At 48.2% G+C, this 13,114-nt stretch overlaps 1 protein-coding gene across 1 annotated transcript in view; it reads left to right on the top strand.

The window, feature by feature from the left end:
* The window catches only part of LOC311117868 (retinal-specific phospholipid-transporting ATPase ABCA4-like), a gene marked incomplete at both ends in the record, with an annotated part of 35,943 nt that extends 22,832 nt beyond the window's left edge, over positions 1-13,111 (top strand). Inside the window, 15 exon segments of the mRNA XM_084192771.1 lie at positions 165-370; positions 1,605-1,659; positions 1,925-1,993; positions 2,615-2,787; positions 3,475-3,599; positions 4,596-4,694; positions 4,852-5,041; positions 6,412-6,506; positions 8,585-8,617; positions 9,568-9,673; positions 10,666-10,740; positions 11,043-11,212; positions 12,340-12,517; positions 13,005-13,031; positions 13,034-13,111. Coding sequence (XP_084048897.1) covers positions 165-370; positions 1,605-1,659; positions 1,925-1,993; positions 2,615-2,787; positions 3,475-3,599; positions 4,596-4,694; positions 4,852-5,041; positions 6,412-6,506; positions 8,585-8,617; positions 9,568-9,673; positions 10,666-10,740; positions 11,043-11,212; positions 12,340-12,517; positions 13,005-13,031; positions 13,034-13,111 — 1,679 coding nt within the window.
* Positions 13,112-13,114: the final 3 nt, after the last annotated feature.

The following is a 13,114-nucleotide window of genomic DNA, read 5'->3' as shown; positions in this document are numbered from 1 at the left end:
TTGTGTGTGAACGTGTGTGTGTGATCGTGTGTGTGTGTGTGTGTGTTTCTAGATACTCCAATCAACCCACTAGTTCTGTAATATTCACTCCAAGTCCATCCTCCCTCATCATCAATCAGTCAATCAATCAATCAATTTACAAAACGTTTTGTCTCTTCTCCCAGGTGATGTGGACAACATCACCACGCTGATCCATCACCACGTCCCAGAAGCCAAGCTGATCGAGGCCATCGGCCAGGAGCTGACCTTCCTGCTGCCCAACAAGGGCTTCAAGCACCGGGCCTACGCCTCCCTCTTCAGAGAGCTGGAGGAAACACTGGGAGACATGGGCCTCAGCAGCTTCGGCATCTCTGACACCTCACTGGAGGAGGTAGGGACTGGGGGGTAGTGGGAGATAGGACTGGGGAGGAGAGGGGTGAGGTAGGGACTGGGGAGGAGTTGGGTGGAAGGGGATGGGATGGAGAGGGGGTGAGGTAGTGGAGGGGATGGTGGGGGTGGGGGTGAGGGTGGAAGAGACACTGGGAGACATGGGCCTCAGCAGCTTCGGCATCTCTGACACCTCACTGGAGGAGGTGAGACTGGGGGTAGTGGGAGGTAGGACTGGGGAGGAGGGGAATGTGGTAGGGGAGGTAAGACTGGGGAGAAGGGTAAGGTGATAGGGGAGGTGAGACTGGGGGTAGGGGGAGGTAGGACTGGGGAGGAGGGAAATGTGGTAGGGGAGGTAAGACTGGGGAGAAGGGTAAGGTGATAGGGGAGGTGAGACTGGGGGTAGGGGGAGGTAGGACTGGGGAGGAGGGGAATGTGGTAGGGGAGGTAAGACTGGGGAGAAGGGTAAGGTGATAGGGGAGGTAAGACTGGGGGTAGGGGGAGGTAGGACTGGGGAGAAGGGGAAGGTGATAGGGGAGGTAAGACTGGGGGTAGGGGGAGGTAGGTGGGGGGTGGTAGGGGAGGAGAAGGAGGTAGGTGGGGGTAGGGGAGTATGAGGTAGGTGGGGGGTGGGGGGTGATAGGGGTGGAGGAGGTAGGTTGGGGGGTAGGGGAGTATATGGTAGGTGGGGGGTGATAGGGGTGGAGGAGGTAGGTGGCGGGGTAGAGGAGGAGGTAGGTGGGGGGTGGGGGGTGATAGCGGTGGAGGAGGTAGGTGGGGGGGTAGAGGAGTATGAGGTAGGTGGGGGGTGATAGGGGTGGAGGAGGAGGTAGGTGGGTGGTGGTGTGTGAGGAGGAGGAAACACTGCATCTCTGACACATCGCTGGAAGAGGTAGGGACTGGGGAAGGTGGGGGAGGAGGCGGGGGTCAGGGTGAGGGTGGGGTTGAGGGGGTAGAGACTAGTCCCCGTCTGATGACATCGTCAAGCAGCTTTTTAAAGCACTTCATTAATAACTTTCTGACTAGCAAGATTTCGAACTGGCTAAGAAACTGGCTAAGAAACTGGCCAAATCCTTTTTTATTTACTTAGCCTATTTGTATTTCAAGCCACGTGTTTTTGACTCGGGATTATGGTGAAATTTGGCACACATGGTCAGGGGTACAAGAGTAGGTGGCCTGTATTCTATTTGAACACATACATTGGGTCCAAATGAATAGATAATGTTTCTTCCCTCCAGATCTTTCTGAAGGTGACAGCAGATGGGGAGGCAGCAGCCAATACCAAAACTCCAGGTGAATGCCACGCTCACCACCCTACAGTCTACAGTCCAATCTACTTCCTACCTTCTTTTCCTTTGCTTATGAATGTTCCTCTTATAAGTGGTTTCTGTTGATGTTGTTGTTGATGATGTTGTTGCTGAGGTGTTTTGAAGTCTTGTATTGAGTTGTGTTGTGTTATGTTGTATTGAGTTGTGTTGAGTTGTGTTGTGTTGTGTTGTGTTGTGTTATGTTGTATTGTGTTGTATTGTGTTGTGACCTGTGGACCACCCTACCATAGAACAGTGGATGTTGCTGAAGAGAACAAAAGGCTGCAATAAAGTTGGTGTGGAGGAGGATGAACCTGAAGGTTAGAATCAGCCACTAAGTCTGCCTGCTTTCACACCAGTTGGTGTGGAGGAGATGGATCTGAAGGTTAGAATCAGCCACTAAGTCTGCCTGCTTTCACACCAGTTGGTGTGGAGGAGATGGATCTGAAGGGTAGAATCAGCCACTAAGTCTGCCTGCTTTCACACCAGTTGGTGTGGAGGAGATGGATCTGAAGGGTAGAATCAGCCACTAAGTCTGCCTGCTTTCACACCAGTTGGTGTGGAGGAGATGGACCTGAAGGGTAGAATCAGCCACTAAGTCTGCCTGCTTTCACACCAGTTGGTGTGGAGGAGATGGACCTGAAGGGTAGTATCAGCCACTAAGTCTGCCTGCTTTGATAGCCTCCCACACCAGGCGCTTGGCTAGAGAAATGTAAATGGTTGGTGCCTTTAGTCTGGCAAGACAAGACTCACAGTATCATTTTGGCTAAGCATGTAAGTCAGACCAAGCGATACTACCTTTCCTGAAATCCAAAGTTAATGCTTTAGCTCAGCAAACTAACACAGTTTGAGGAACCCTATGCCTAAACCTTAACCTTTGTACCTGCCGGTCGAACATATCCACTTCCGAATGACTATCTTCTCCTGGTCCTACTACACAGAGGCTAACGGTTTGAAGCAGGCCAATGGTGGGGGTAACCATGCCGACGACAGCAGCGCTGGGAAAGGGTCGACGCAGGTCAAAGGAGCCAACCTGGTCATAAAGCAGTTCCTGGCCCTGCTGGTCAAGAGGTTTCACCACGCTACCAGATCATACAAAGACTTCCTCGCACAGGTACTGGACTATAACTAGATATAGGGAGGGATGGAGGGACAGAGGAAGGGATGGTGGGAGGGAGGGAGGGATGGATGGATGGATGGATGGATGGAGGGAGGGATGGAGGGAGGGAGGGAGGGAGGGAGGGAGGGAGGGAGGGAGGGACAGAGGGAGGGTGGGACAGAGGGAGGGAGGGATGGTGGGAGGGTGGGAGGGAGGGAGGGAGGGAGGGAGGTAGGGAGGGAGGGAGGGAGGGAGGGAGGGATGGATGGAGGGAGGGAGGGAGGGACAGAGGGAGGGAGGGATGGTGGGAGGGAGGGAGGGAGGGAGGGAGGGAGGGAGGGAGGGAGGGAGGGAGGGAGGGAGGGAGGGATGGATGGATGGATGGATGGAGGGAGGGAGGGAGGGAGGGAGGGAGGGAGGGAGGGAGGGAGGGAGGGTGGGATGGATGGAGGGAGGGAGGGAGGGAGGGAGGGAGGGAGGGAGGGAGGGAGGGAGGGAGAAAAGATAGATGGGAACGTATTCTGGTCATAAAGCACTTCATGGCCCTGCTGGTCAAGTGCCCAGGGGGTAGGGGATGGTTTGGGATTCAGGGGTAGAATAACATACCTAGAATCCAGAGGTTTCCTGGTCAGGTCACACAGGGTCAGGGAAAACTGAGATGGTGTCCTTTGAGTAATAGTGTGAATGGTTTGGTGTCCGCAGATCGTCCTGCCTGCTAGCTTCGTCCTGATAGCCCTGATCTTCACCATGATTGTACCTCCATTTGGAGAGTACCCTCCCCTCACCCTCACTCCCTGGATGTACGGTCAGCAGTTCACATTTTTCAGGTTAGTCTCTCTCTGTTTGGAGAATACCACAGGCAAATCACCAAGAGGACCCCACACAGGATTTTAATCTCAATGTCTGAACACTCTGATCCTGGCTGGTCCTGATCGCATGGTCTTGGACCAGCCACTTGAATTGTTCCATGAACGCAGAGACATCACACTAGGTACCTAACCAGTAGACCATGACCCTGTTCTTCAACCTGTTCTCAGAGACATCACACTAGGTACCTAACCAGTAGACCATGACCCTGTTCTTCAACCTGTTCTCAGAGACATCACACTAGGTACCTAACCAGTAGACCATGACCCTGTTCTTCAACCTGTTCTCAGAGACATCACACTAGGTACCTAACCAGTAGACCATGACCCTGTTCTTCAACCTGACTCATCACATTATACTAGGTACCTAACCAGTAGACCATGACCCTGTTCTTCAACCTGACTCATCACATTATACTAGGTACCGAACCAGTAGACCATGACCCTGTTCTTCAACCTGACTCATCACATTATACTAGGTACCTAACCAGTAGACCATGACCCTGTTCTTCAACCTGACTCATCACATTATACTAGGTACCGAACCAGTAGACCATGACCCTGTTCTTCAACCTGACTCATCACATTATACTAGGTACCTAACCAGTAGACCATGACCCTGTTCTTCAACCTGACTCATCACATTATACTAGGTACCGAACCAGTAGACCATGACCCTGTTCTTCAACCTGACTCATCACATTATACTAGGTACCTAACCAGTAGACCATGACCCTGTTCTTCAACCTGACTCATCACATTATACTAGGTACCGAACCAGTAGACCATGACCCTGTTCTTCAACCTGACTCATCACATTATACTAGGTACCTAACCAGTAGGTCATGACCCTGTTCTTCAACCTGTTCTCAGAGACATTATATTAGGTATCTAACCAGAAGGTCATGACCCTGTTCTTCAACCTGTTCTTCTCTTCTTCCTTCCTTCTGTTCTCAGTAACGAGCGACTGGAAAACTACCAGATGAGACATTTCACCAAGGTGTTGCTGAACCCGCCGGGCCTTGGGACTCGCTGTATGGCAGGAGAACCTCTAAAGTGAGTACCAGCTACTCTAGGTTGAAGACAGGCCAGGCCTGTGTTTTGACTAGTTGTCTGAAATCTCCCTCTACTCTACTAACTATAAATCACCAAGTTCTCTGCTAACTGTATTGTGTGTGTTCCTGTGATGTTTGTGTGTGCTTTGTCCATACAGAAACCTGCCCTGTGGGAATGAGACATTGGGCTGGGATACACCTGAGGTTTCTTCAATAGCCAATAACATCATGCAGAGCCCTGAGTGGCACCCGCTAAACCCCTCCCCTTCCTGCCAGTGCAGCACCAATAAGAAGCTGACTATGTTACCCATCTGTCCAATCGGAGCTGGGGGGCTGCCCCCTATGCAGGTCAGTATACTGACTGTTCTCTGTGTATACTGGATCTTTCTTATATGTTACAGCAGTAACCTGTCCTCCAGTAATCTGCTCTCCATTAACCTGTCCTCCAGTAACCTGTCCTCCATTAACCTGTCCTCCAGTAACCTGTCCTCCAGTAACCTGTCCTCCAGTAACCTGTCCTCCAGTAATCTGCTCTCCAGTAACCTGTCCTCCAGTAACCTGTCCTCCATTAACCTGTCCTCCAGTAACCTGCCCTCCAGTAACCTGTCCTCCATTAACCTGTCCTCCAGTAACCTGTCCTCCATTAGCCTGTCCTCCAGTAACCTGCCCTCCAGTAACCTGTCCTCCAGTAACCTGTCCTCCAGTAACCTGTCCTCCAGTAACCTGCCCTCCAGTAACCTGTCCTCCAGTAACCTGTCCTCCAGTAACCTGCCCTCCAGTAACCTGTCCTCCAGTAACCTGCCCTCCAGTAACCTGCCCTCCATTAACCTCTCCCCCAGTACCCCCCAGCCAGTCCAAACCTTTCCTCCAGTACCCCTAGCCAGTCCAAATCTCTCCCCTGGTACCCCCCAGTCAGTCCAAACCTCTCCTCCAGTACCCCTAGTGTAATGATGTCATTTCATAGTGTTGTGTGACCCAGGGGAGAGTTGGTAGATAAGTGACATGGTGCCACAGAGTCTGCATTCCTTATGTCAAAGGAGATTGCTGATGTTGATCTTAGAATGATTGATGGACAGGATATACTGACTTGGGGGTAAAGGGTAATAACATCAAAGACGGGAATGCCCACTGATGGGTATCAGATGTTCGTGAAGAAACGTGTAACAGAGGGTATGTAAGCTGAGAGGATCTCTTTGTTCTGGAGTTCGGAAGATGGCAGAGGCAGGGCCATGTCCTTCTTCTGTTATAACTAACCATGGTACCATATTAACTATCTTATATGAACTCCCCATCAAAAGTGTCTAAGTACATCCTTACATTCTTAATCACTTGATACCCTAGAAACTCATCATGACACCTAGCCAGTCCAAATATCTCCTCCAGTATCCCTAGCCAGTCCAAATCTCTTCCTCAGTACCCCCAGCCAATCCTAACCTCTCCTCCAGTACCCCAGCCAGTCCAAACCTCACCCCCAGAAATCTTTCCTCCAGGTACCCCTATCCAGTCCAGTTCTTTGATGTATTCAAAAAGTCACCTAATCATCAAGTTCTTCATTAGTTGAATCTGCAGTGCTAGTATTGGAATACATCAAATAACTGGACTGGCTAGGGGTACCCGAGGAGAGGTTTGGGAAACACTGTTGTATTTCTGATCGTGTGTTATCAAGCTGTTTAATGTATACAGTGTGATGGTATGTGTCGTGTGCGATGTCTTCGCAGAGGAAAGAGGCCACGGGGGATACGCTACTGGATCTGACCGATAGAAACATTACAGACTACTTGGTTAAAACCTACCCCAGGCTCATCAGAGAAAGGTAAGGGTCCGTACACCACCAACTAACATCGTCATCGTAGACGTGTGCTATGCGTATCAGACAGGTGTGGTAGAGTTCCAGTCATCCCATGTCAAAAAGCAGAAGTCCACTGATGATATATTCATCTGTTAGAGTCATCCATGTCAAACGGCAGAAGTCCACTGATGATACAGTTGAAGTCGGAAGTTTACATACACTTAGGTTGGAGTCATTAAAACTCGTTTTTCAACCACTCCACAAATGTAGTCGGTTAGGACATCTACTTTGTGCATGACACAAGTAATTTTTCCAACAATTGTTTACAGACAGATTATTTCACTTATAATTCATTGTATCACAATTCCTGTGGGTCAGAAGTTTACATACACTAAGTTGACTGTGCCTTTGAACAGCTTGGAAAATTCCAGAAAATTATGTCATGGCTTTAGAAGCTTCTGATAGGCTAATTGACATCATTTGAGTCAATTGGAGGTGTACCTCTGGATGTATTTCAAGGCCTACCTTCAAACTCAGTGCCTCTTTGCTTGACATCATGGGAAAATCAAAAGAAATCAGCCAAGACCTCAGCAAAAAAAATGTAGACCTCCACAAGTCTGGTTCATCCTTGGGAGCAATTTCCAAATGCCTGAAGGTACCACGTTCATCTCTACAAACAATAGTACGCAAGTATAAACACCATGGGACCACGCAGCCATCATACCGCTCAGGAAGGATACGTGTTCTGTCTCCTAGAGATGAACGTACTTTGGTGCGAAAAGCGCAAATCAATCCCAGAACAACAGCAAAGGACCTTGTGAAGATTCTGGAGGAAACAGGTACAAAAGTATCTATATCCACAGTAAAACAAGTCCTATATCGACATAACCTGAAAGGCCACTCAGCAAGGAAGAAGCCACTGCTCCAAAACCCCCATAAAAAAGTCAGACTACAGTTTGCAACTGCACATAGGGACAAAGATCGTACTTTTTGGAGAAATGTCCTCTGGTCTGATGAAACAAAAATAGAACAGTTTGGCCATAATGACCATCGTTATGTTTGGAAGAAAAAGGGGGTTACTTGCAAGCCGAAGAACAACATCCCAACCGTGAAGCACGGGGGTGGCAGCATCATGCTGTGGGGGTGCTTTGCTGCAGGAGGGAATGGTGCACATCACAAAATAGATTGCATCATGAGGAAGGAAAGTGATGTGGATATATTAAAGCAAAATCTCAAGACATCCGTCAGGAAGTTAAAGCTTGGGTCACAAATGGGTCTTCCAAATGGACAATGACCCCAAGCATACTTCCAAAGTTGTGGCAAAATGGCTTAAGGACAACAAAGTCAAGCTATTGGAGTGGCCATCACAAAGCCCTGACCTCAATCCTATAGAAAATGTGTGGGCAGAACTGAAAAAGCATGTGCGAGCAAGGAGGCCTACAATCCGGACTCAGTTACACCAGCTCTGTCAGGAGGAATGGGCCAAAATTCACCCAACTTATTGTGGGAAGCGTGTGGAAGGCTACCCGAAACGTTTGACCCAAGTTAAACAATTTAAAGGCAATTCTACCAAATACTAATTGAGTGTATGTAAACTTCTGACCCACTGGGAATGTGATGAAATAAATAAAAGCTGAAATAAATCATTCTCTCTACTAATATTCTGACATTTCACATTCTTAAAATAAAGTGGTGATCCTAACTGACCTAAGACAGGGAATTTTTACTAGGATTAAATGTCAGGAATTGTGAAAAACTGAGTCTAAATGTATTTGGCTAAGGTGTATGTAAACATCCGACTTCAACTGTAGGTACGTTACCGTTCAAAAGTTTGGGGTCACTTAGAAATGTCCTTGTTTTCAAAAGAAAAGCAATTTGTCTGTCCATTAAAATAACATCAAATTGATCGGAAATACAATGTAGACATTGTTAATGTTGTAAACGGCTATTGTAGCTGGAAACAGCTGAATTTTTATGGAATATCTTCATTGGCGTACAGAGCCCCATTATCAGAAACCATCAGTCCACTGTTCCAATGACACATTGTGTTTGAATGATATATGCATCTCTCCTCATTTCATTATTTTATTTTCCATTTCCAGTTTGAAGAGCAAATACTGGGTGAATGAACAAAGGTATACTTTTATTAATTGATTTATTTTCTAAAGACATCTCATCGCAAACAAAATATCAGTTTTAGTTTAGCTTATTTGTCTTACACTGTGTCTCGGTTGAGTTTGTGTAATGTGTGTGGATCCTCCTCAGGTATGGAGGGTTGTGGATATGACTGTGTCGTTGGTCCTCAGGTATGGAGGGTTGTGGGTATGACTGTGTCGTTGGTCCTCAGGTATGGAGGGTTGTGGGTATGACTGTGTCGTTGGTCCTCAGGTATGGAGGGTTGTGGGTATGACTGTGTCGTTGGTCCTCAGGTATGGAGGGTTGTGGGTATGACTGTGTCGTTGGTCCTCAGGTATGGAGGGTTGTGGGTATGACTGTGTCGTTGGTCCTCAGGTATGGAGGGTTGTGGGTATGACTGTGTCGTTGGTCCTCAGGTACGGAGGGTTGTGGGTATGACTGTGTCGTTGGTCCTCAGGTATGGAGGGTTGTGGGTATGACTGTGTTGTTGGTCCTCAGGTATGGAGGGTTGTGGGTATGACTGTGTCGTTGGTCCTCAGGTATGGAGGGTTGTGGGTATGACTGTGTCGTTGGTCCTCAGGTATGGAGGGTTGTGGGTATGACTGTGTCGTTGGTCCTCAGGTATGGAGGGTTGTGGGTATGACTGTGTCGTTGGTCCTCAGGTATGGAGGGTTGTGGGTATGACTGTGTCGTTGGTCCTCAGGTATGGAGGGTTGTGGGTATGACTGTGTCGTTGGTCCTCAGGTATGGAGGGTTGTGGGTATGATTGTGTCGTTGGTCCTCAGGTATGGAGGGTTGTGGGTATGACTGTGTCGTTGGTCCTCAGGTATGGAGGGTTGTGGGTATGACTGTGTCGTTGGTCCTCAGGTATGGAGGGTTGTGGGTATGACTGTGTCGTTGGTCCTCAGGTACGGAGGGTTGTGGGTATGACTGTGTCGTTGGTCCTCAGGTACGGAGGCCTGTCTGTTGGAGGTCAGCTGCCCATACTGGAAGTCAGCCCTAAACAGATCCAGGATACCCTCACTCAGCTGATGAAGATGCTCAACGTCACTGGGGTACGGATCACTACATACCTGGCCTAGCGGTCACTGGGGTACGGATCACTACATACCTGGCCTAGCGGTCACTGGGGTACGGATCACTACATACCTGGCCTAGCGGTCACTGGGGTACGGATCACTACATACCTGGCCTAGCGGTCACTGGGGTACGGATCACTACATACCTGGCCTAGCGGTCACTGGGGTACGGATCACTACATACCTGGCCTAGCGGTCACTGGGGTACGGATCACTACATACCTGGCCTAGCGGTCACTGGGGTACGGATCACTACATACCTGGCCTAGCGGTCACTGGGGTACGGATCACTACATACCTGGCCTAGCGGTCACTGGGGTACGGATCACTACATACCTGGCCTAGCGGTCACTGGGGTACGGATCACTACATACCTGGCCTAGCGGCTCACACATCTGGAGCACAGGAGGCTGATGGCACCTTAATTGGGGAGGACGGGCTCATAGTAATGTCTGGAATGGTGATTGATGGAATGGTATCAAACACATCTTCCATTCCATTCACTCCATTCCAGACATTACTATGAGCCCGTCCTCCCCACGGCCGCATCCTGGGCTCTGGGGGGATGGGACATGCATCAGTAGTTGTACTCCTGAGTGGCGCAGTGGTCTAAGGCACTGCATCGCAGTGCAAACTGTGCCACTAGAGATCCTGGTTCGAATCCAGGCTCTGTCGCAGCTGGCCGAGACCGGGAGACCCATGGGGCGGCGCACAATTGGTCCAGGGTAGGGGAGGGAATGGCCGGCAGGGATGTAGCTCAGTTGATAGAGCATGGCGTTTGCAACGGCAGGGTTGTGGGTTCGATTCCCACGGGGGGCCAGTATAAAAAAAAAATATATGTGTTCTGTTCACTAACTGTAAGTCGCTCTGGATAAGAGCGTCTGCTAAATGACGTAAATGTGGTAGGAATTAAGTGAGTGAGATTTATAGTTAGCTCAACTACACAATATGTTTTTATAATTCCGCAGGGTCCCTACACGAAGCTATCGCTGCAGGAGATTGGACCTTTCCTCAGATACATGGAAAGTGAATACAATGTCAAGGTGAGTTCTTTACTGGCTGTCATACCCCTCTGAATCATGAAATTATGTTATATTATAATGTTACCTGAGATGTTCATGATCTCCAGAAGCACAACCTGTCCTCAAATGACATTATAAAACAGTACCCTGACATTATTTTATTTCAATGTTTTTATTTGTATTCGTTTTGGCATGTATATGACGCCATATTTTAGAACATTAAAAAAAAAAATCATAAAGTTGAACGTGCCTCTACTCCCATCCAGGTAACACATATATTTTTTTTACAAAACGTGTTGTATATTGAATGCTACCCAAACCAGGTCTGGTACAACAACAAAGGCTGGCACGCCATGGTAGCCTTCATGAATGTGGCCAACAACGCCATTCTGAGGGCCCACCTGCCTCGTAACGTTGACCCCATGGAGTATGGCATCACAGCCATCAACCACCCCCTCAACCTCACCAAGGAACAACTGTCTGAAGTCACTGTGTAAGTTACACTGGTTCCCTCTCTTAAAACAATACAATAACTAATCACAGGCTATATGTTGAATATGTTGAATATGTTGAAAATGTCTGTAAGTCATTTCTTCTCCAGGTTATCTTCCTTCTACTTATGTGTCTGTCTGTCTGTGTCCCTGTCTGTCCCCCAGGGTGACTATCTCTCTACTATCTAACCCTGTCTGTCCCCCAGGGTGACCATCTCTCTACTATATAACCTGTCTGTCCCCCAGGGTGACCATCTCTCTACTATCTAACCTGTCTGTCCCCCAGGGTGACTATCTCTCTATTATCTAACCTGTCTGTCCCCCAGGGTGACTATCTCTCTATTATCTAACCTGTCTGTCCCCTAGGGTGACTATCTCTTTATTATATAACCTGTCTGTCCCCCAGGGTGACTATCTCTCTATTATCTAACCTGTCTGTCCCCTAGGGTGACTATCTCTTTATTATATAACCTGTCTGTCCCCAGGGTGACTATCTCTCTATTATCTAACCTGTCTGTCCCCTAGGGTGACCATCTCTCTATTATCTAACCTGTCTGTCCCCTAGGGTGACTATCTCTCTACTATCTAACCTGTCTGTCCCCTAGGGTGACCATCTATCTATTATCTAACCTGTCTGTCCCTAGGGTGACTATCTCTCTATTATCTAACATGTCTGTCCCCTAGGGTGACCATATCTCTACTATCTAACCTGTCTGTCCCCTAGGGTGACCATATCTCTGTTATCTAATCTGTCTGTCCCCTAGGGTGACCATCTCTCTATTATCTAACCTGTCTGTCCCCGAGGGTGACTATCTCTCTATTATCTAACCTGTATGTCCCCTAGGGTGACTATCTCTCTATTATCTAACCTGTCTGTCCCCAGGGTGACCATCTCTCTATTATCTAACCTGTCTGTCCCCTAGGGTGACCATATCTCTACTATCTAACCTGTCTGTCCCTTAGGGTGACCATATCTCTACTATCTAACCTGTCTGTCCCCTAGGGTGACTATCTCTCTATTATCTAACCTGTCTGTCCCCTAGGGTGACTATCTCTCTATTATCTAACCTGTCTGTCCCCTAGGTTGACTATCTCTCTATTATATAACTATCTCTCTCTCCTCTCCCAGGTTGAAGACATCAGTAGACGCGGTGACAGCTATCTGTGTGATCTTTGCCATGTCCTTCATCCCAGCCTCCTTTGTCCTCTACCTGATCCAGGAGAGAGTCACCAAGGCTAAACACCTCCAGTTCGTCAGTGGGGTCAGCCCCTTGGTCTACTGGTTAGCCAATTTCTTCTGGGACATGGTACGTTAATCAATGAATCAATAAACTGTTATTTATAAATCCCTTTTTTTATAACATTATTTGTGACAAAGTGCTTTATGGTAACCTGCACTAGACCCACAAAGAGGAAGTAACAGTTACAGGAAGAGGAACTGGAGTCTTAGGTAGCATGTTGTTCTTAATCAGTGTCGCTCTCCTGTTTCTAGAGCATGGAATTCAAATCAAATCAAAATGTATTTGTCATATGCAGAGGATACAGAGGTGTACACAGTACAATTAAATGCTTACCTGCAAGCTGTATTGAATATATTGAATTGTACCTTTCGTGATAGAAGTACCAAATTGTGCACACAGTTTCTCCCTCCCCTGGCGGCCATTCTAACCACATCTGTGGGGCCAAATTGGAATCGGATTGACACGGCCGAATCAGTGATAGGTCAGTGACTTGCTCTACCCTGATTTCATCAATTTAAATGTTTTCCATATTTTCCATCTCCTGTCTCTCCAGATGAACTACTCGCTCAGTACAGCCATGTGGTGGTGGGCATCTTTGTGGCCTTCGACAAGAAGTGTTACACCTCACCCACCAACCTGCCAGCCCTGGTTCTCCTGCTCTTC

Source organism: Coregonus lavaretus, assembly GCF_964263955.1.
Source record: "Coregonus lavaretus genome assembly, contig: HAP1_SCAFFOLD_5955, whole genome shotgun sequence".
Taxonomy (NCBI): Eukaryota; Metazoa; Chordata; class Actinopteri; order Salmoniformes; family Salmonidae; genus Coregonus; species Coregonus lavaretus.
This window is presented reverse-complemented; position numbering and strand designations above follow the sequence as displayed.